The 21073-nt window shown below is 38.1% G+C and overlaps 2 protein-coding genes across 3 annotated transcripts in view; both read left to right on the top strand.

Annotated features, from left to right (window-relative positions):
* The first annotated feature begins 1896 nt into the window (after positions 1–1896).
* The window catches only part of LOC146448692 (uncharacterized), a 29183-nt gene continuing 10006 nt past the window's right edge, over positions 1897–21073 (top strand). The window contains exons 1-6 of one of the 2 annotated variants that reach the window (XM_085102400.1): positions 1897–2013; positions 13617–13703; positions 14628–14704; positions 16555–16593; positions 17181–17270; positions 20438–20706. In XM_085102400.1, the coding sequence (XP_084958526.1) occupies positions 14658–14704; positions 16555–16593; positions 17181–17270; positions 20438–20706 (445 nt within the window). In that variant the 5' untranslated portion in view covers positions 1897–2013; positions 13617–13703; positions 14628–14657. The remainder of the gene's footprint in view (positions 2014–13616; positions 13704–14627; positions 14705–16554; positions 16594–17180; positions 17271–20437; positions 20707–21073) is intronic. The other variant, XM_085102401.1, reaches the window with a different exon arrangement.
* LOC146448693 (uncharacterized) lies at positions 3843–5321 on the top strand. Its single transcript, XM_085102397.1, has one exon. The coding sequence runs from the start codon at positions 3843–3845 to the stop codon at positions 5319–5321; it is 1479 nt and encodes a 492-aa protein (XP_084958523.1).

The following is a 21073-nucleotide window of genomic DNA, read 5'->3' on the forward strand; positions in this document are numbered from 1 at the left end:
TTTTTTTTTTTAGTTTTAAGGGGGTTAATCACATATCAAATCTTTCTTTCCTTACAAGGACCGCTTGAATCCTTCTTAATACTGATCTAGAATCATTTTCAAAGACGGTTGTTGGAACTGCAATGATTTTTACATCGGTGAAACAAAGCGACGACTTCATGACAGGAAAGCGGAACACTTCAAGGCCCTCGCTAAGAATGATAGCACGTCAGCCATTGCTGACCATGCCAAAACCACCAGACACAATATCAAGTGGGATCATTTCGATATTTTAGCGTCGAGATAAAGAGGTTATCACTGTAAAATCAATGAAATCTTGTTTATTCATGAACTAAAGCTAGCTTTTAATGTCAACGTCAGCAGCGAGAAGCTGATGCTTTATCAATTAACTGTAGCTCTTTAGTAGATTCATCACCATTATATATATAGGCGAAAAAAAAATAACGGTCACTTTTGAAAATGTATGTTGACTAGCATACGAAACGTCAAGTTATATAAAGTTTGTTATGTTTATCACCGCTGTTTCTATTTTATTACTGATCAAAAGATGTTTGGGGATTTAGTAGCTCATTGCATGGACCAAATGGCTCCGGCGTTCAGTACGAATGTCACCCTCTCAGGAAAGCCCATTTTTTTATTGCAATGAAAACAGCACCAGGCATTGACAAGGTTGTTTTTTCATCGAGGATTAACAACTAAAAGGTAAATTGGTCACCGCAAAGAGATTCGAGAGCTGAAGTTTCCAGCGTCAGCAATCCGCTCTGAGGAAGGGCTACATTGTAACGCTCGAAACGTCAGCACCTCCGAATCTCTTTGTGGTGGCCAATTTACCTTTTCACAGTTATCAACTGTGTTGATAAACCGAAGATTCATTTCTACACCCCACTGACGCAGCACCACGGTTTCTTCAGAAACCAACCCCCCTTTTCCATCAAGGACATAGCTTCTATAATGGATACACAACACTGATATGGTCTTTAACTACCTGGACCTGCCATTGTAAAATTGAATACCCTAGATAGCTTTATTAAGAAGCAAAATCATTGCAGCCCCCGGGCCGGCTGAAATATGACTTACTTTACAAGGGAACTAAAAATTATCTTTAAATATATGACAAATATTATAAAACCGTAACTACTAATTATTAATATTACTACAAATAATCAAAACTGTTCGCCATAATAAAAGTGTTTTTTAACCTATTTGTCTTACAAATCGGTAGTTTAAAGTATCTCTGGCTACGGGTGCAATAAGTAGACTCATTGCGTGGCGGCAGCAGATCATGGAGCTTGTGGCTTTGGTCCCTTACAATTTGGTCAAATTCCTCTTTGAGAATCGATAAAATCCGTGTTGGAAATGTGCTTTGAGTCGTCCTAACTGTCTTACACAGCAAACCTTCCCTACTTCCGCGACCATTTTAGAATCCAGTGACAATGTAATCCACTATGCATGCTAGAATTCAATCATCTACTAAGTTTCAAAAGATTGCTTCTAAAATTAGTTGCCGACAAATTTCTGAGATTCCGACCTGTTTTGTTAGAAATTTGACTCCCGGTCCCAATCTTATAATTGAACGGGCCAATTCCTTCATAGTTCCAACAGTCCTCCCCACTTTCTCCGCTGTAGCCGCAGGGGTACCAATCTCGTACACAGAGTCTTCAGGCTTTTTGGTCAGCGGGGCAACGCCGGGAAGACTCTGGGGACACCAAATTTTATCACCGCAGGATTTCTGCGGTAAAACAATGGAAACCGTTACGGGACAGCCAATCAAAAAAATTGAATTTTTTCGATGTCTCCAGAGTCTTCCCGGCGTTGCCCCGCTGACCAAAAAGCCTGAAGACTCTGGGTACGAGATTGCAGGGGTACGAGACTGTCTCCAGGCAAGAAGCGGCTGGCCAAAGAGTCTGAGGGCTCGTTACGACTTCCTTGAATTGAAGATCGTCTGATTGTTTTAGCGATTCGTCGTGCTATTGGAACTCTTTGGCTGTGTCTATGATTAAATATCTACAAAAGGTAAGTAACTAACCACGATATGACTTAAAATTCCAAAACATCGAGGTTAAACATGGTTACGAGCAATTAAAACTCATTTTCACTGCTTTCAGTCGCTCAAAGCTGAATTCAGTTATCGGGAAATCAAAAGCAAATTGCGTGCGCTGTCGAACTAGTTTAGTGGGTAATACAGTCCAGAATTAAGACAAAATATGCGGTTTGAATGTAGTCCTCTGGTTGAAAGAAATCAAACGCACCCCTTGACAGATGCGCTTAATCGTAAAAGCTTGCAAAGGTTTTATAACCTCATTGTTTGTTGAATGTTATGATGTACGTAGTTTCAGGGCGGAAGTAATTTAACTGGAGTAATTCTGTCGGGGTTAGTCAGTACGGTAAATTGAGTAACGCATAGGTAGGAATGAACTAAGATGAAAACATCTGTTAGTCTAATATGCATTCAGTTATATCAGGATGTTATCAGGTTGCAAATGCGGTGTCTTGCACCATTGATTATCTCAGCTGGTAAGAACACAGTTGAATCCTTTGCGTCTGGCACGTCGCAAACGTGTTGTTCAAAATCCGGTATTTGTAGAAAATATAAATCTACAGTTAATAGGCCATCTCGTATTTTATCTTCAGTTTGAATATTTTTGAAAAGGAATAGCATAAAAAAAATCGAAACTGTTTGGACAGTGGCATTGTGCCATCATGTTTCCTTATAATTTGTTGAACACGACACAATGCGAATCTCTTTGCGTTGTTTCCACTAGTTGGAAAGAACGTTTGTTTTCGCATGGAAAGTGAAGCTTGACCCTAAATAACAAGTCAGTGAGAAGGAAAAGTAAAAGACTTTAATATTTCATTTTCATTTTTATGTCTGAGGACTTTTGTGCGCTGTTGAATATCGTTAAAAAAATAAACATTTTATTGGCGTTTGCTAGTCGTTGTAAGTTTAGGATTCCCTTTATCACACGCTTGCTCTTGGCTTTATATATCTCGCCATCGAAACAAAAAATACCAGTCGAGTTACTCACATGGATTTTTTAATTAATTTGGTAGTTAACAGGAAGGAAAATGGACTTTTCGTGACTGTGACACTATTTTGTTTTACCTGATGGAGTTCATTTATGCAAATTTGATATTGCGGCCAATTTGGGGGTTTTTCCCTTGCCAGTGACAGGCATGACGTCATTTTCTCTGAAATTAATTATAGTGTGTGTGCGGACACGTGACCCTTGATTTACCGTCCACCATGTTGGAGGACCACTTTGATGGGTTTTCCATGTGTTTACCACTCAGAGTGCGGGCATCGCAAGTGCTTTCAAGATATACCTCGCATTTTCCTTTCCTTCCTTGTGAATTAAAATCGGAAAGGTAGCTAATTTACAGTGCCCTTTTGTCATTTAAGGTATATTTCAACCACAAAGCCCCTTTATATCGATTTTTTGAGCCCCATTTTTTTCAATTTCTAAAACCGATTATTCCGCTCACTTTGTTTTGTCGGCCCGATTACTTTTAAATTTGAAAACACGATCCCGGTGTTGAAAATCGGTGAAACTAATAAAAATTGGTGTTAGTGCAACAGTTTCTTATAAATTGGGATCATTTTCATTTTCGACATGACTACGAGTGAAGAAATCATGACGAAAAATTGTAAAATCTACCAGTCTCACGGCGTATCTCTGCGCGATTTGTCTCGGTTCATTGATTGCACGCTACAATTTGTCTGCCTGGATTTTTTTATTCGAATTTAAATGGTTTCTATGAGAAAAATTGCCTTGATCCACGCGCGTCAGTGCAAGCCGCCTTCGAACGATCAAACTAGAGTGTGAATTGGTCTTGTTGATATAATGCCGTCGTTTTGTTTAATTGTTGGTTGTGGGAACAAAAGCGACAAGTGTCCGAATGTAGCGTTTTGCCGTGTTCCGAAAGTTTTAACAAACCAAGGAGAACAAACGGAAAGATTGTCATCAGAAAGACGTACTCTTTGGTTAGCGGCAATCAGCAGAGATGACTTGACAGAAAAGATTTTAGAAAACGACAGAGTTTGTGGGAAACATTTTATCAGTGGCAGAGCAGCCCAACTTTGGGATAGATTCAATCCCGATTGGATCTCAACTGGGCACCTTGGTCACGAGAAAAAATCAATCGACGAAACAGCAAAATCACAAGCTAATCTGGAGCGTAGTGCCAGAATCAAGGAGCGCAGAAAACGTAAAGCCGAAAGAGAAGAAAAGGAAAAAGTGAAAGTTATGAAACTGGAGGAGGCTAGCGAGCCAGTTGAAGCGTTAATTGATGACATCGAAGATGTTACAGGTGATATGAGAGAGTTAAAATTAAAACATGTTGCCACAAATACAGACGAATCTGCCTGTCTAGCTGGTCGGCAGGGGGCGCCAGGACAAGTTTATGATGAAGAGTATTTTTGTAATGATGATGACAAGGTCAAATTTTACACTGGATTGCCTTCATACGAGATTTTGATAAAAACATTTTCCTTTATTGCTCCTCACGCAACTAGGCAATTCTCCCGTGCTCGCTTAAGCAAGTTTCAAGAATTTGTTATGGTCCTTATGAAATTACGGCTAAACGTACCTCACCAGGATCTCGCCTATCGGTTTGGTGTATCTCGATTTGTTGTTTCAAGAGTCTTCAATTCATGGATCGAGGTAATGGATATTCGCTTGTCTCCTTTGATAGTGTGGCCTGAGCGCAAAGACCTTCAGAAAACCATGCCGAAATGTTTCATAGATGCATTTGGTCTAAAAACAACTGTGATTATCGACTGTTTTGAAATTTTCATTGACAGGCCTACCAATTTGCTGGCAAGGGCACAAACATTTTCTAATTATAAGCACCACAACACCGTTAAGGTGCTCATTGGCATTACCCCCCAAGGATCAATTTCATTTGTCAGTAAAGCATGGGGTGGTAGGGCATCAGATAAGTTTGTAACTGAAAACTCTGGTTTCCTTACAAACTTGTTGCCTGGAGACTTAGTTCTTGCAGACAGAGGGTTCACTGTCCATGAAAGCGTATGGTACTACCAGGCAAGCTTAAATATCCCTGCTTTTACCAAAGGGAAAAGTCAGTTAGATCCAATCGATGTGGAGAAGACAAGAAAAATTGCAAACGTACGAATACACGTGGAAAGGGTGATTGGAGTTTTGAGACAAAAATACACTATTTTGCAAAGTACATTACCTACAGATTACCTCACATGCAGGAAAAAAGAAGAGAAGGAAACCCCTTTGATTGATAGAATCATCAGGGTATGTTCTGCATTAGTGAATCTGTGCCCTCCAATCTTGGCATGCAAAAATGGGTAATCTTTGTTTATGAATGTACCACACTTGACTGCTTTAAAGTTGTTATGTTTTGCCTTCATCTGCTTTTCATATTCAGCGATTGCCACTGTTACCAACTCTTCATGTTTGCAGCCATGCCTTGTAGCTGCAGAAGGGAAGTTAAACACGTCGGGATAACAAATTGTTTTGATAAGAGATTGTGATGGCTGTGCAGGATCAGTGTGACATGCTGCATGCCATTCAGATGCACCAATTCGTCCAACCCTGTGATGATAGAAAGCACTGCTTTTTGCTTGGTTTATGGTTTCTTTTTCAATCATTTCTATTCGCTCATTTGTGAGGCTTATTTCAACTTTGTAGCACTGTTCTAGTAGCTCAGTATAATTAAGGTTTATGTATTTCTCATCAAATAAATCTCGGATAGATGGTATCCCTCTCGTTTTGAAATAAATTCATCTGCATATGTTTCTACTAAACTTAGACAAACAGGTTTGACTTTGCATTCATTGAGAGAACTGTACAACTGTCCAAGTTCATCCTTAGTTGGTTGCTGCACTGACCCCTGTACTGTAGGTGATTCTTTTATCCCTGTAGAGGATTGATCACTGTTATCATTCTTGCCGCACAAACTAAGATCGTTTAAAGACTTCTCCAGGCTGCCTTCAGTTTTCTTGCTGAGGAAAAGTTGATGTCATTAACTCTGGCGTAATCAGCCTTTTCAACATAACTTGGCAAAATCCAGCCACACTTAACCTGCGTACACGCTAACCTTCCGTTTTGTCTGGTGACAACTTCAAGATAGAATAGTACACTTGCTATATGTGAGCAACACTCACCCAGGCCAGCCATACACCCTGCACAATGTGCTGACATCACAGTACCTTATTCGTTCGTTATAATCCACAATTGCACTAGTGGTTCATTCAGTCTCTGCGAATGTCTTACTTTGGCCAACACCACAAACCTTTTGTTAATCATACATCCAAGGACACTGGAAATGAAGCCACTAACCATCTGGTTGTAAGATTGAAGGCTTCTGTAAGCTTTAAATTGTGCGTTGGAATAAATCTAGTATCGAGCACAAGATACGAAAGTAAGTTTTAAATCCATGGATTCAACTGGTGGAAGGCATTTCTCGCTCAACGTTTTAGCTGGGATGAGAAGCGGATCTATACCAATCTCAGAAATTTTATCGAGATACCTATATTTTACCTTGCCTTCAAGATTTTCGCTATAATTTGAGAGCATCAGAGGCTCAACCCCTGTTGTTTCAGTCGCCATTTTGATTACGTAAGTCCTCCAACATGGCCGCCAGTAATTTTGTGACGTCATCCGCACACACACTATATCATTAAGTCTGCAGTGTTAAATGTTAAGGCATCAATAAAACTTGTCATAGCTTATTATGAAGAAGCATATCGAGCCAATAAATTGGAAAAACCAAGCCGTTGAATTAAGGCCATGAGTATGGTCAGCTAAACAATGGACTCCAAGAAAAAATAATTCTAGACTGACTCGAGGAACCGAGCGAACGCTTAATATAATTCGATATCAATTCAACAGAGCATCACCACTCAATTGTATACTAGTAGGCGGTACAAACTCACGACTTCGCTCACTGAAGTCTGCTTCCAGGTTCCGGTTGTGAAACGCCTCGAATAATCAACTAAACAGTTCGGGAAATCCCTATATGTAAGGATAGGCGGTACTCACATTTCAGCCAATGAGAATCCTTGTTAGAATATGTATATCATGTGTCAAAACAAAGCCAAAGCAAACCAGCATTTTCAAAATGGCGGACGAAGGGAAGATTTTTTGCGAGCTTCGAGTGCTAAAGTATTGCCTTCTTTCGAGGAAAAAAGCTATTATTTTAGGAAACCAAACTTAAAGTGAGAATGTTGGATGTGTTACAGTGTTAGACAATAACGAAATCATCCAGTGAATACAAAAACGCGTACTTTCCGTATACACTCTGTTTTTTTTTTTATAAGAACCTTTTTTATAAGAACGTTGAGGCTGAGATTAACCAAAATTTTAAGAACGTATTAAGAACGTTCCTCAGGCTGAGAGTCGATTAAGAACGTTTTTATTTTGCTAATCTGTACATAAAATCAAGGTAACAAATGTAAATTAACCAAAGTGCATGTTTCGTATAACATTAACAATGGTGACACACATCTCGGTTTGTCATAATCAGCAGTTCTTGATACCATATCTCAGCAGCCAATGCTTGATTTACTGAAATACATGTAGTGTATACCATGTAATTTAAGAACATCTTAAGAACGTTTTCAGCCTCAAATCGCAAAAAAATATAAGAACGTTCAGCCTCAGCTCCAAAATTAGACGTTCTTATAAAAAAGACAGAGTGTATTTCGTCGCGATCAAGGACTCGGGGTTTTCGATTCTAGGGTCATTACGCGCGCTGAACATTACATCTCTCACAGAGAGCAAAATCTTTCAAAGACAAGCAACGTGAATTCAGGCAACATGATTTAGTGAAATCCTTCCGAATGTACTTTGAAACAGGAGCTTGGAAGCGGTAAGCAATTACACTGTCACGGTGCATGTTTTCAGTATTTCTATCGATGTGATGATGACTCTTATATATAAGTATATATAGCTGTTTTACATTGGTGTTTGTTAAAAATAAGCTCATATTAAAAAATGTGGACAACTAAAAATTTGGAATAATATTTTATTATTACTATAAGTAATAATTGTACAGTTACGGACTTTTATTAGTCTGTCTGTACAGAACCAGGAATTGAAATAAATCCTCTATGATTGGCAAGATCAACTAACATCCAGTATTTATTTTCTCTCTCAGACAGAATAATATATAAATCTTCATTAAAAGATCTGACAGATAATGCTGTACAGTATTGCCATTTTTTGTTTTACAACTCACAAAATCAATTTACCTGAACTGTAAATATGGCCAGAGACCTCGCAAGTAGTTATGACTAATTTAGAAACTATTGATTCTCCACCAAACTATATTGTTTTCACTGATGTGTTAAAGAGTGTACAGGAATCCAGTAGCATTCTAAAAATTGAAAGATACAGGCAAAGTTTGACTCATAGGGTTTCTACGAAAGACAAAAGTTTATCTAAATGGGCTCCTGTTTAGCTTCATACTTTCCTTTTGAGAGTTTTGGCGCAGAATTTGTAATGACCTTATGCAGGGTGAGTAAGGATACCTCCTGGAATCACACAAAGCAGTTATGAATACCACCCATCGACTTATACGGATAATGTAATCATAGCCTGCGTAGCAGTCGTTTCCCTTTCCTTTCAGCCAAGCGGGGCAAAGGCGCGAGGGCATTGGGCAAAAGGAGCAAAAACAGTAGAAGCGGGGAAGGAAAGGAAACGCCTGCCGCTGAGCCTAGACATTTTACCGAACGCCCCCAAAATGGCTTCGTTCCTTTGGGGCCTACACTGTCACGTCAAATGTCACAAGAGAACCAATCATTTTTAACTTCTGATAAATCTCAGCGAAAACAGAATCTCCAAGATGCAGTATTTTAGAAGATTTTCTCAAACTTTACGTCGCTCAAACAAAGCGTAGATAAAATTACTCAAGACAAATTTTATGTTATGTTTTAAAACATCAACTCATTTGCTTAACAGCCGGAATTACAGACAGAATGAGCTTGTCTCACATGGCTAAATACTTCCTCGCGTTTCCAGGATAAAATTGTTTTTCGCGTACCGGGAAATACAAAGTCGTTCTAAATATTGAAAACTACCTTTTCAGATTGTGGTTAGAACTGGAATTTTCCTGCGATTTATTGACTTAAAGCCTCCTCATTCTATTTCTGATTAAGGTGTTTGAATAAAAATTTCTTTGTTTGTATGCGAAATAAGCTTTCAGCCCAGCCAATTCTGCTTCCAGCCGTTTCATGTCTTTGAGACCGCCGACAGCCAGAACAAAATAATGTTGTTACATTATTACATATTCCGGCGGGATTTCGAAAAACGAACTACACGTACTCCATGTTTGTTGAGACGATAAAACCTACGAACAAACCAAAGCGCAATAAAAACTATATTTTGAGCGTGACCGAGAATTCTTGATTTTGCTTGATGTTTAAAATGGACATTCGCTCTAAAAGCAGTCCTTTGCTTCGGTTTCTACTGGATTAACGTATCTCCGTGCGAAAGAAGTTTAGTCGTTTTCGAAGCAAAGCAAACTCGAAATCGAAAGGACACTCGAAAGAGTTCTCTTCGGCTTCGGCCAAATTTTCATCTTTGATAAACGGGAACTGGTTGTTGTCATGGTCTATGAGTTTGATTGACAGACGATTGACCAATGGTAATACATCATTGCCTCCCGTTCGCTGACGAACGGCGTTCGGTAAAATGTCTGGGCTCAGCGGCAGGCGTTTCCTTTCCTTCCCCGCCCCTCCCCCCCGCACCTAGTGTTTTTGCTCCTTTTGCCCAATGCCCCCGCGCGCTTGCCCCGCTTGGCTAAAAGGAAATGGAAGCGACTGCTACGCAGGCTAATGTAATCATTCCTCATCACAAGAATACAAAGGAGCACAAATTTATTCCATTTTGAATGAACTTCACATCACAGTTTATAGTTTAATTGCACTATTCGTGTCTTGCATTCTTGATAGTCTTAGCTTGCTGTTGTACCTGCAAGATTAAAATACAAATTAATCATCAGTGTCCCGCTGAATAGTGACATAGACCACTATAGACCACATTATTTAATGGTCTTGAAGTTGAAATCTGCCTTAATTGTTTTTCATAACTGATATAAGCATTACATTTACTGCAAGAAATGATTTGGTACTTAGAAAAAAACTAAAGTCCAAGGACCAATCAAAACATGTTAGGACTATGATTTCTGTAGCATGAATCAAGTACCATTCCAACTAAAGTGGATAGTAGTCCACTACTCGACATTGCAACAATTTTGTTAGGTACTTGCTCACTGATTCACCATTTAGAGTTCAATATGCCCCAGGAGCTCCCAGGTTACAAGGAGTAGAAAAAAGAGAAAAGCTTTCCTGTTTCCCTAACTACCCAAAGACGTGTCATTGGTCATATTTTTCTCCTCTGCTTCTAACCTTGATGTCCATATGCTCGTGCCCTTCAACATTGGAAAATCGTGCTCTGATTACTTCCATAACGCGTTCCTCTAATCCTTGTTTGATCCACGATGTTGCTGCCGGAAATTCGACACAGTGAAGTGATATTTTGGATTTGGATTTCCATAGCCTGATAGGACCAAAAAAAAAAAAAAAAGAAGAAGAAACCCGTAAGCATGTATAATTGCGAAAAATTACAACAGTGCAATATACAGGATCTACATGGAATCACGGGGCGCAGAACCGGTGTTTGGGACCTCGAACTTCAAAATTTGTCTACCGAAAATCTAGGTTGTCTACCATGCCCACATTCAACATGATAGAAGTTTATCGATACAACAATCGAGGAAAATTATCTGGAACTTCATAAAAAATCTTTGAATACAAAAAGAACACGAAAATATTGTTCACCTACCTTGAAAAACGGAACGAAAACAGACCTACATCGCGCTGTTTAACGGACGAACATTATCGCAAAATCCTTTCAAATCGCCACAAGGGAATTCCAATATGGCAACCGAACCCAGCAAAGCTAAATACGTCGTGTATTATTCATGAAAAGTCCTTGATTTAGGCATGAAGAGTCTGGGAACAATGAACTCCATTCATTTTGCGATGCGTCCGCCATTTTCCTCGAGAACAATGGTTTCATGACGTCACAACTATCCTTAAATATAGGGATTTCCCGTTCTGCTAAAAGGAATTACTTGTTGAGGTGGCAACAACGACGGTTCGTTTGTAAGCGAAACGTACTTGTAGAGATTATCAAAAGACACCGATAGGAAGATTAATATTTTCTTTCTGGGGAAATATATTCATATCATGGCAATTTTCAAATACAAATCCTCCATGCAAAACAAATATGGTAGGTCAATCGATATCGACATATATCGAAGCTATCGTCATATTTTTCGATCTATGGTTTTCGCGATGATCGAAGCGTTCGCCGAAATTAATTATTTACTATACTACTAATTATTATAATTATTATTATTATTATAATTATTACCCGTAAGGTACCGGTGCTGTATGATTACGGGCGACTTTTTGCAAGGAAGATTTGATTTAAAGGCTTCATCTCTTGAGATTCAGATGGCCTCAGACTGCTACAACAGAATTAAGGACGGCGCACACGAGAAGATTAGTCCAGTCACGGGACTGGTTGCAGTGACTAATTCCGGCTGTACTGTTTACACGATGCGACGAGTCGCAGGAACAAGTTTATTCGCAGGGACCTCGTTTACACAAAGCAATAGCAATCCTCATAAAGCAACGTAGAGACGAAAAAAACAGAGGTCCTAAACAATGAAACTGAATTTATCTAAATTAATAAAAAAAAAAAAACATTGAAATAAATCAGCTCAATGATACAGCGCAAACTTCAGTTATAAATTGACTCGGTCAGTTTGTTTCCAGAGTCGTATATTGCTGATGGAGAACCGATAAAAAGTAACTAGACGATCAAGACCTTTAATACAGACAAAAGGGAACACTTCCCTTAGGACCCTATTACCCTGCCCACCTTCCGCATGACCATGCTGATTTATTATGATGTTGTTTAAATTAAACTTCAATATTAATGGATCTAGAAAGATCTCACTCATATCTTCTCTGATGAGAGAGCTGTGTACTCTCGATTATTTTCGTTGGCAGTTCATGATCATTGAATGATAGAGTAGAAGGCATTCAGTTTCATTACTACTAATTACACAATTGCCCAAATTTGTCGCCGAAAGAAATCCGGTAATGGCTAGTTATCTATCACAAATCACAGTGAAGCGACTGACATGCTGTAATATTATGGGGGCAGAAAATCCTTCTGGAATAAAGGTTGGTTGTGAAAATATTGTTAATAAAATTATTTCGGATTATACTCTAATTTAACTGCATGCGTGTGTACAAATGGTCTTTAAGTTTGCTTGAAAGTTTTAGACTCGGCTTATTCAACATGGTACTCCGCGAAATGTGGTCAAAAATCTTGGTTATTATATTGTATAAAACAAATAGATTTCATTTTGCCGTAGGTCAGTACTCTGATAACACACAGAGGACGTCAAAACATGGTAAGAACATCAGTCACGTTCTCACCACGTTTTGGCGTCATCTGTGCGTTATCAGAGTACAGACACACGGCAAAATGAAATCTATTTGTTAACTACATCATGATTGTTGTCGGTGGACTGGTCACAGTGACCGACTGTAGTGGATCTGTCTGATCTAGATGTGATCTAGCGAAACTGTGATTTCTGTAAACAGATAGACTCATATTTCTACTCATCTACTTTTTATCTGCTTGTTTACCTATTTATTCAATTTGTTATTTTAGTTTTATTTTATTAATTTTGATTATTTATTTATTTATTTTTAGTTTTTAACTGTAAACACCACATTTGTAGTATCTTGACTTAAGTTACAAAGTACATTTGCATTTAAACGAGATTTTTGCTCATATGTGATATGTGGATAAGAAAAGTTACTTAGGATTAGGCAGGATGGAGACCAGTGTCAGTTTTATCAAATGTTGCGTAAAGTTTGTAAAGGTCGTCGTAAGAGTAGCCGTTGAGCACACAAAATAATACAAACCATAGAATGTGGCTAAGACGATCAAGTGAGATAATTTGCAATAGTATGTCGGTTCTTCATTTTATAAACATATTGCATTTTGTGCTCACAATCTCCGTCACGATCGGTCGCAGTTTTGCCTTTCAAACTTAACATTAAACTGCAGAAACAACTTGTCTTGAACATAAGGAATTAACTCAGGTCGTATTAGTAGCCAATACAGTCTCGGATGTACTCGAATTTCGTTTAAAACAGGACAAAAGTAACCTAGCACGAGAAAAGCCGCGCGCCGCCATATATTTGTTTTGCTTATTTGTTTTTAATTTTCGCGCCTCTTTATCGCGTGACGTACAATAGTGTCCTAGTCCCCGCAAGAAGAAACTAGTACCAGCCACCTTATTTTGCACTAGATTCGGCACGTGTAAAATTAGCCGTTTAAACCGGGCCTAATCCACTATGCAGGCTAGAATTCGGTCATCCATTAATTACGTTTCTGAAGGTTGCCTCTAAATTTAGTTGCTGATAAATTTCTGAGAAAAATGATCGGTTTTCTCAGAAATTTGAGTTTCGTTCCAATCTTGTTGTGGAACAGGATCGCCAATTTCATCATCACATGCTACAGTTCCCCCAATTTCCCACTTCTTTCCCACAGTGTCTCTAAGCGACAAGCGGCTGGCCAAAGAGTCTGAGGGCGGTGGTACGACTTGCTTCTTTGGCTGTGATTAAATATCTACAAAAGGTAAGTAACTAACCAGGAATATCATTATATGAATTAAAAATATCGGGTTAAAGATGGTTACGAACAATTTAAACTGATTTTCAATGCTTTCAGTCTCTCAAAGCTGAGTTTAATTTTGGTGAAATCGAAAGTAATCGAGCTACAATGGTAGCTCGTTTTAATTAGCGAGAAATCAGTTCAGAATCAAATCGTTAAAAAAAGTGCAGTTTGAGTTTGGTCCTCTGGATGAAATGAAATCAAAACGTGACAGAGGCGGCGGCTTATCGTAAAAGCGAGCAAAGTTTTTATAACCTCATTGTTTGGTGAATACTATAGTTTCTGGGCGGAGGTTATTAGAACGATTTTGCCGGTTTTAAATAGTCAGCAAATACGATAAATTGCGTCTCGCATAGGTGGGGATGAACTAAGATGAAAACATCTTTCAAGGGTAATATGCATTCAGTTATATCAGGTTGAAATCAGGCTTTACATATTTGTGTCTTGCACCATTGATTATCTCAGTCAAAACACGTTTGAATCCTTTGTGTCTGGCAGGTCACAAACATGTTGTTCAAAATTCGATATTTGTAGAATATATAAATTTACAATTAATAAGCCACTTCGTATTTTTCTTCAGAATGAAAATTTTGGAAAGAAAAAGCATCGAAACTGCTTGGATTGTACTCATGATTGTAATTTAATGCAGCGTGTAAGATTTAGGGGTTTTTCCTCGAGCTTGTCAATGTCATTGCGCCATGTTTCCTTATAATTTGTTGAACACGACACAATTCGAACCTCTTTTGTGTTTTCATTCGTCTAATTGGAAGTACAAATCAGAAAGAACGTTTCGTTTCGTATGGAACGTGAAGCTTGACCCTAAATAGCAAGTCAGTGAGAAACAAAAGTAAAAGACTTCTGATTTGTAATCGTTTTGTTGACTTTCAGACACCATTAGACACGTAGATTAAGGATAGCATGGCTCAGATGCCAAAATATTGGTCAGGTCAACCTTCACAAACTCCGTAAGTATGACAAACAACATCATATAATGCTTTTACAAACTATAACTTAGTTTACTTAAAGCAGACAAAAGAATGCCTGGTTTTATAAATTCCATAAAAACTCATATTGCTCATAAATGCTTCCTATGAAGGAGGTTCAATCGAATGACTCGTTCACAGAAATGCCGGGTTTACAGGAATGACTGTTATGATCGTAATTATCACTATTTTTATTGATGCCATTTAAGCGCATTGGGACTCTATTAAAATTCGCTCATAAAAACATCACAGCAGATCATATAATTGATTTCTGTTGCCATTCAGCGAGAACGGTAGTAAAGTCCGGGTCCGCATTGCTGACGTAGTGTGAGCAAAGGTCGCTTTTGTTAAACCGCAAAAGCGAAAAATGTGCACATCTCGACAATTCCACAAATCAATTCTCAGTCAGTCTCATTTCATTATTGATCTATACTGGCCAAAAGGCACCGAAGCAAACTTACTGTCCCGTGATCATGGAAACATAGAAGCAAACTCGTCCTCTCTATAAACTCACTTTGTCTCCGCCGTTTTTGTTTACTCCTAACCAGCCTCTGACCGGAGGTCTTGTTGAAACATGGCAGCCAATCAGAACACAGTGAATCATAAGTATTGTTTCTCGACCAATCGAAATTGTAATTTTTCTGACTTAATTTTTAAGTAACAAGATCAATATTTCAAAAAAGAACAAAACAACCGAAATTCTGGGAAAACCCACAATGAATTAAACAAGAGGCTATGTCTAGCCTATACTCATACCGTACAAATAAAGGTGATTACTTAGTTATGACGATCTTTGCACAGTAATTCACAAAATTAGCAAATTGGTAATAAATAACCCCACATGTGCAGTAAAAATAAATAGCTACAGCTACGCTCTGACGAACGGCTAACGCTCGAAACGTCAGCAGCCGAATCTCTTTATGGTCACGGTGGCCAAAACTTTTAATTATCAACTCTGTTGATAAAGCAAACATTCATTTATTTGGACACGGGTCTGCCACATGATTGCGCGATGACTGATTCAGATGCCGCTACTTTAATTTACATTCCTGATGCATAAATTGTTCATTGTTTGCCGCCGCTTATTCGGGGGTTGAATAGGAATAATGGAAAATGGAATAAGAATATTTCTGAAAAAATAGAATAATGGCATTTTATATTTCCGTTATTGGTCAAATAATTAAAATAACGCATTTATTAAAGTACTCCAAAGAACATTTATAATCATTTTTACGTCAATCCACTGTTTATCGTCTTGACTATGACTCGATTTTCCCGATTTTTTCTGGATTTACGTGCATTCTAAGGGATTGATTTCAAACTGATCAAGTTTGATAACTCCTTCGGTAGACTTTTGTATTTTGTTGAGACGTAAGCTTAAGGCCCCGTTGATATAGAAAAAAGTTGTACCGGGAAAGAGGGTCACCCTCCCAGCAGAGTCAACTTCAGTGAGCGTTTATATGAGAAAAATGTTGACCCCTTTGCCCGAACCAACAGCGCTCGCGCATGCTCTGATTGTCTCGCCTTGACGGAGTTGACCCGGCTAAGCGAGCCAAAGTGTTTATATGGAGAAAAGTTGGCCCGGCTAGGAGGGTGACCCTACCCTCGAAAAAGGGTGACTCGGCTGGGCACGTCACCCTTCCAGCCGAGCCAACTTTTTGTTTCTCATGCAAACGGTTCGCCAAGTTTTGTAGGGAAATGTAGGAAAAGTTGGCTCGTCCAGGGTAGCTCGGGTAGGCGAGTGACCCTTCTACACGGGACAACTTTTCTCCATATAAACGGGACCTTAATCCTAGTTCTTCTGATTGCATTCCAAATCCTTTCTATTGCAGTAGCATGGGAGCCGATCGTAAACGACATGGGAAGAAAAGGTAGGCACTTGCGCGAGCTTGCTAATAAATGGAACTTTTTTTTGACTGTAAGTAAATGAACTCATCGCTTCGTGGTTATAATTAGATCCGAATCTTGCCTTCAGAAAGCAAATGTCAAAATAATCTTAACAGTTACTATTACCAGACAAGGCTTATTGTCATTATTGCAAGTACATCTTTAGGACTACTGCAATAAAAATTAAGTATAATATGAATAATAACTATTGAGCTACATACATAGACTTTATTTGACTTCGGATTTCAGCGCAGCATAAGTATATTATGCTAATATCACTTTGAATACTTTGAATACTTACATATACATAAAAAAAATAGTATTTTTAAGAAAAAGCAAGATTAGCAAAATTTACAGCTTGTGTTAACAAAAGACAAAGTACTAAGTAATAATTCAACATCTCTAAAAACAGAAGTCCACTTAATATTTTCCGGTACAGTGTTCCAGGTTTTAGGAACAAAGTATCTAAAACAGTGCAAACCCGGTACCCTGGGTATACTGAATTTGTTTGTTCCTCTAAGTTCTCTAAGTTCACTGCAGTCTATAACTTGTTCGTGATAATTTGTTCTAGAAGGCATAAATATGAAAGGGAAAACAAAGAACAGAGTAGAAACGAATCTAGAATCAAATCTAGGAGGTTCAGAAGGTCACCCTCTTACAGGTATGTTGATTTACTGTGTAGTTGTAGTCGATTCCAGGGTTTTCTCGTGAGTTAATTTTTATTCAATATGGAGCTGGCTCCTTTTTTGGTCGTAGATGAAACATACTCTGATGTTATGTTTTACTTCTTTCTTGGTAACAAATAAATTTGTAAAGAAATGAAATTGCTACCTACGTTTATCGATGACATACATTTATGTGTATTCTAACTATCAAGTTACAATAAGGGTTGACACAAGTAAGCGTTACTTAAAGATAACTCAGAGTGGATTCTCATAAATCATGCATTAAAATGGTCGTCCTGGCTGTTGAAATGCAAACTTGGAGGAAATTATTTGTCCCTAGTCTTGAGTATACTCAACGTCTTTTTCACTTACTTGACAAATTTGAATCCTGCTCTGGCCTGAAGGTCAGTTTCTCCAAAACTTACGCCATGTGGATTGGTTCATTCAGACAAAACACAGAGACACCTCTTGATCTAAACTGGTCCAACAGCGTTAAAGCCCTAGGGATTGTCTTTACACTACAGAAAAACTTTTATGACAAATTGAAAGACATCCGAATGCAGACAAAGTTATGGAGTTACCAGGGTCTCTCGCTGTGTGGCAAGGTTACAATTATCAAACCACTTCTCCTTCTAAAAATGCTGTATGTGTGTTCCATTTTGTTAACTTCTGAAGACTTTATCAAAAAAATTCACTACCATCATTTATAACTTCTTTATGGAAAGGACCAGATAAAATAGCTCGACTATCTGCAATTAACGATCTCAATTACGGTGGTCTTAATCTAATTTATATCGAAACTTCAATTAAAGCATCGCGACTGGCCTTTATTGGTCAACTTTTTTCGGAAGGTTTATTGCCTTGGAAGGCCTATATAAACCAGTTACTTAAAGATTTTGTAAGTGCGATTCCTGCCCACCTGAAAACTATGAATCTTAACAAAAAAAAAAAAAAGGGTTGTTGTAACGTTTTTGTGGAGAAAAAAATTAACCCATCAACTAGTAAAAGTAACCAGTTTTATCACTTATTGGTGTCCGAAAAAGCAAAACCTTCCAGAAGCTTTATAAAACTAAAAGAGGATTTTGGTCTTGAAATCCAGCTGCTGCGAAAGCGTTTCTGAATATAAAGTCACTTTCACCTGAAACTTATATTAGAAGCTTTCAATTCAAAGTATTAAACAACATTACTTTTATGAACTATCGCCTAGCTAAAATATTTTATGTCCCGAATGATCTCTGCATTTTTTTTTAAACTGGATCAGAAACGGTTCTTGACCTATTTTACGAATGTTCTTTGCCTAATCTCTTTTGGAAATATTTTCAGAATTTCTGGTTTACGCTCCCAGGTCAACGTAAAGATTTCATCTTGAAATATGCTTTTGTTTTGTTTTTATTAACTGAGGATTGCAACTTAGTTAACTTTTTTTCATTCTCGCAAAATTTCATATTTGAACGTCGCGTAAATCCTCAACATTGAAACTTTTATAGGAATGGTTAATGTAAAATACAGAACAGGAATGTACATCGCGGTAAAGAATAACAAGAGAAAAAATTTCAGACCAAATGGCAAAGGTACATTGATTCTAGAGAGCTCGTTGGGCCTAAGTAATTATGATTGCGTTTACTGTTATGTAGGTGTTACTGGAAACAAGTTAAAAACACTTCTTTATAAAATTAAACAAATTTGGAAATGAAATTTTTGACCCCCACGTAAATCTGGCATGCAGATAGATCTTCAGGGGGTATGTTCCATAGCGCCCTAAAAAAAAGTCCTTACCTCACTGTTGCCATGGTAAGATCAGATGTTTGTTGGCACCACAAAATCTAATTTTCAACTCAGAACCAGCTGCAAAAGGTGCCAAATGTAAGAAATTATTCCTTAAGTCTATTAATACACTACAACTTAAGACGTACACCAAAGTTAAAACATTTATTCGACCTTACAAAAATATATGTGGCTTTTTGTTTTATCATTTGTGAATAACATAAATGGTCAATGAAGAAGACAGTGTTTCGGCTATTTTAATTGATGGGTAAACTGGCAACAGATTTTCTTGAATTTCTCTAAAAGTACATCGGTTCTAGAAATGAAACTATATTTCTAGTTTTAAGTAGACATTGTAATTACTAAATCTGTAAAAATTTCTGCGGGGCCGACTTATTTTATTTCTAGAGCAAAAAAGAAAAAACGCTATAAAAGCGGATTTACCGCATTTTGACATAATAACTGAACCCGTCCATTCGCCAGTAAAACGTTGAAAAAACTGAAACGGCTTTGTATTTAAAAAAAATATTGTGTACTGGTTAAATATCTGATAAGCCTATCTCTTAATGACCCTTTTTTTAAAACAATTTCAAGCAAAGTAAAGCTTACTTTCCGGTTTTGTCCAATTCTCCACGTTTTGACATAAGTTGAAGGAGTCGTTGCTTACTACAAATCATTTTAACTGTACAAAGTTCCAGATTTCTGAACCTTTTCTTACGGCTTGCAAGTCTATTTACCGTCAGTGGTTTTCCGCGTCTTCGTTTCATACCATTAATGAACAGCTTTAGGGGTCCCGAAAGAAGACAACATGGACCTCCATTTATGGTGATCTCGCCTTGAAATTCACGCTGCCTGAATTCGCCATCGGGTGTCATCACTTGTTTTAGAAGAAAGAAATTTTACAGCTTTACGGAGGATTGTATCAATGCAAGCAATTCACTACATATTATGCGCCAAAATTGGCCGCAAACCACTCTTAACGCGATTCGAAGGAAAATTACTTCCCAGTAAAGGAAATTAGCGCAAAAAAATGATGTCGAATTTCAATTTGAGGGAAATTAACGAGACTAATACATGGTGCCAAAGTTACAGGAGAAGTTATCTCAGAGAAACCGAAAGATCCCTACTAATTCAAAGAGGCTGTGAAAATACCAATGACCATTGTTGTCGAGTGAAGCAATTCATGAAATTTGGAAATTTTAAAAGAGAAAACAGAGGAGGTCTCGTTTTTTTTGAAGAGAAAAATTATGATGACTCAAAATCTATCTTGGCTGAAATCCAAAAGACCGCGGTACTTGAGATTTCGATGGAGATTTTAATTGAGCGTTAATTTCCTATAATAAGGTAGCTTAAAAATCCTAAATGTACTTTCTCTTTCTTTTATTTTATACCGGACCAGCGGGTGGAACAATCCTTGTAATTATTTTCCACCACAATCAGCAACACCACCATTGCAAACTTCAGTATCAGCTCCAGCTTCACTAGCATTCCGTGCTCCAGTTCCAGCAGCACCACCAGTGCAAACTGCAGTAACACCTACAGTTCCAGCAGCAGCATCACCAGCATTCCGTACTTCAGCTCCAGCAGCACAACCAGTGCAAACTGCAGTAAAAGCTACAGTTCGAGTGGCAGCATCACCAGCATTCCGTGCTTCTGCATCATCAGGAGGTTTGTTAAGAGGCAGTAGAACACCATAAGATATGTATCTTCTCTATCACGGTAAAGGGGGCTCAGATAGACACTTGGCTAAACCGCTTATTTGAGTCTTTAATTAAGTTTAGTTTCTGTCACGTTCCCTATTGACCTGAAAGTTAAGAAGTGGCGTTCTTTCGAAATAAGCCGTTTTTTTTCGGAGTGCTACTATAGGAAATGAAAGCCATGGGTGCTAGAGGTGTGCCACATGACGAGAAACACTTTTTTGTAATATTTTATTGTCTCAAAGACACTATAACAGAAAGTAACCCTTTTCGAGAAGAGCCCCTTCAATGAGTTTCCAAGTGATAAGCAGACTTATAAATGTATTGCATTGCACTTA

This window comes from Pavona decussata, unplaced genomic scaffold (genome assembly GCF_977016875.1).
Source record: "Pavona decussata unplaced genomic scaffold, jaPavDecu1.1 SCAFFOLD_835, whole genome shotgun sequence".
Taxonomy (NCBI): Eukaryota; Metazoa; Cnidaria; class Anthozoa; order Scleractinia; family Agariciidae; genus Pavona; species Pavona decussata.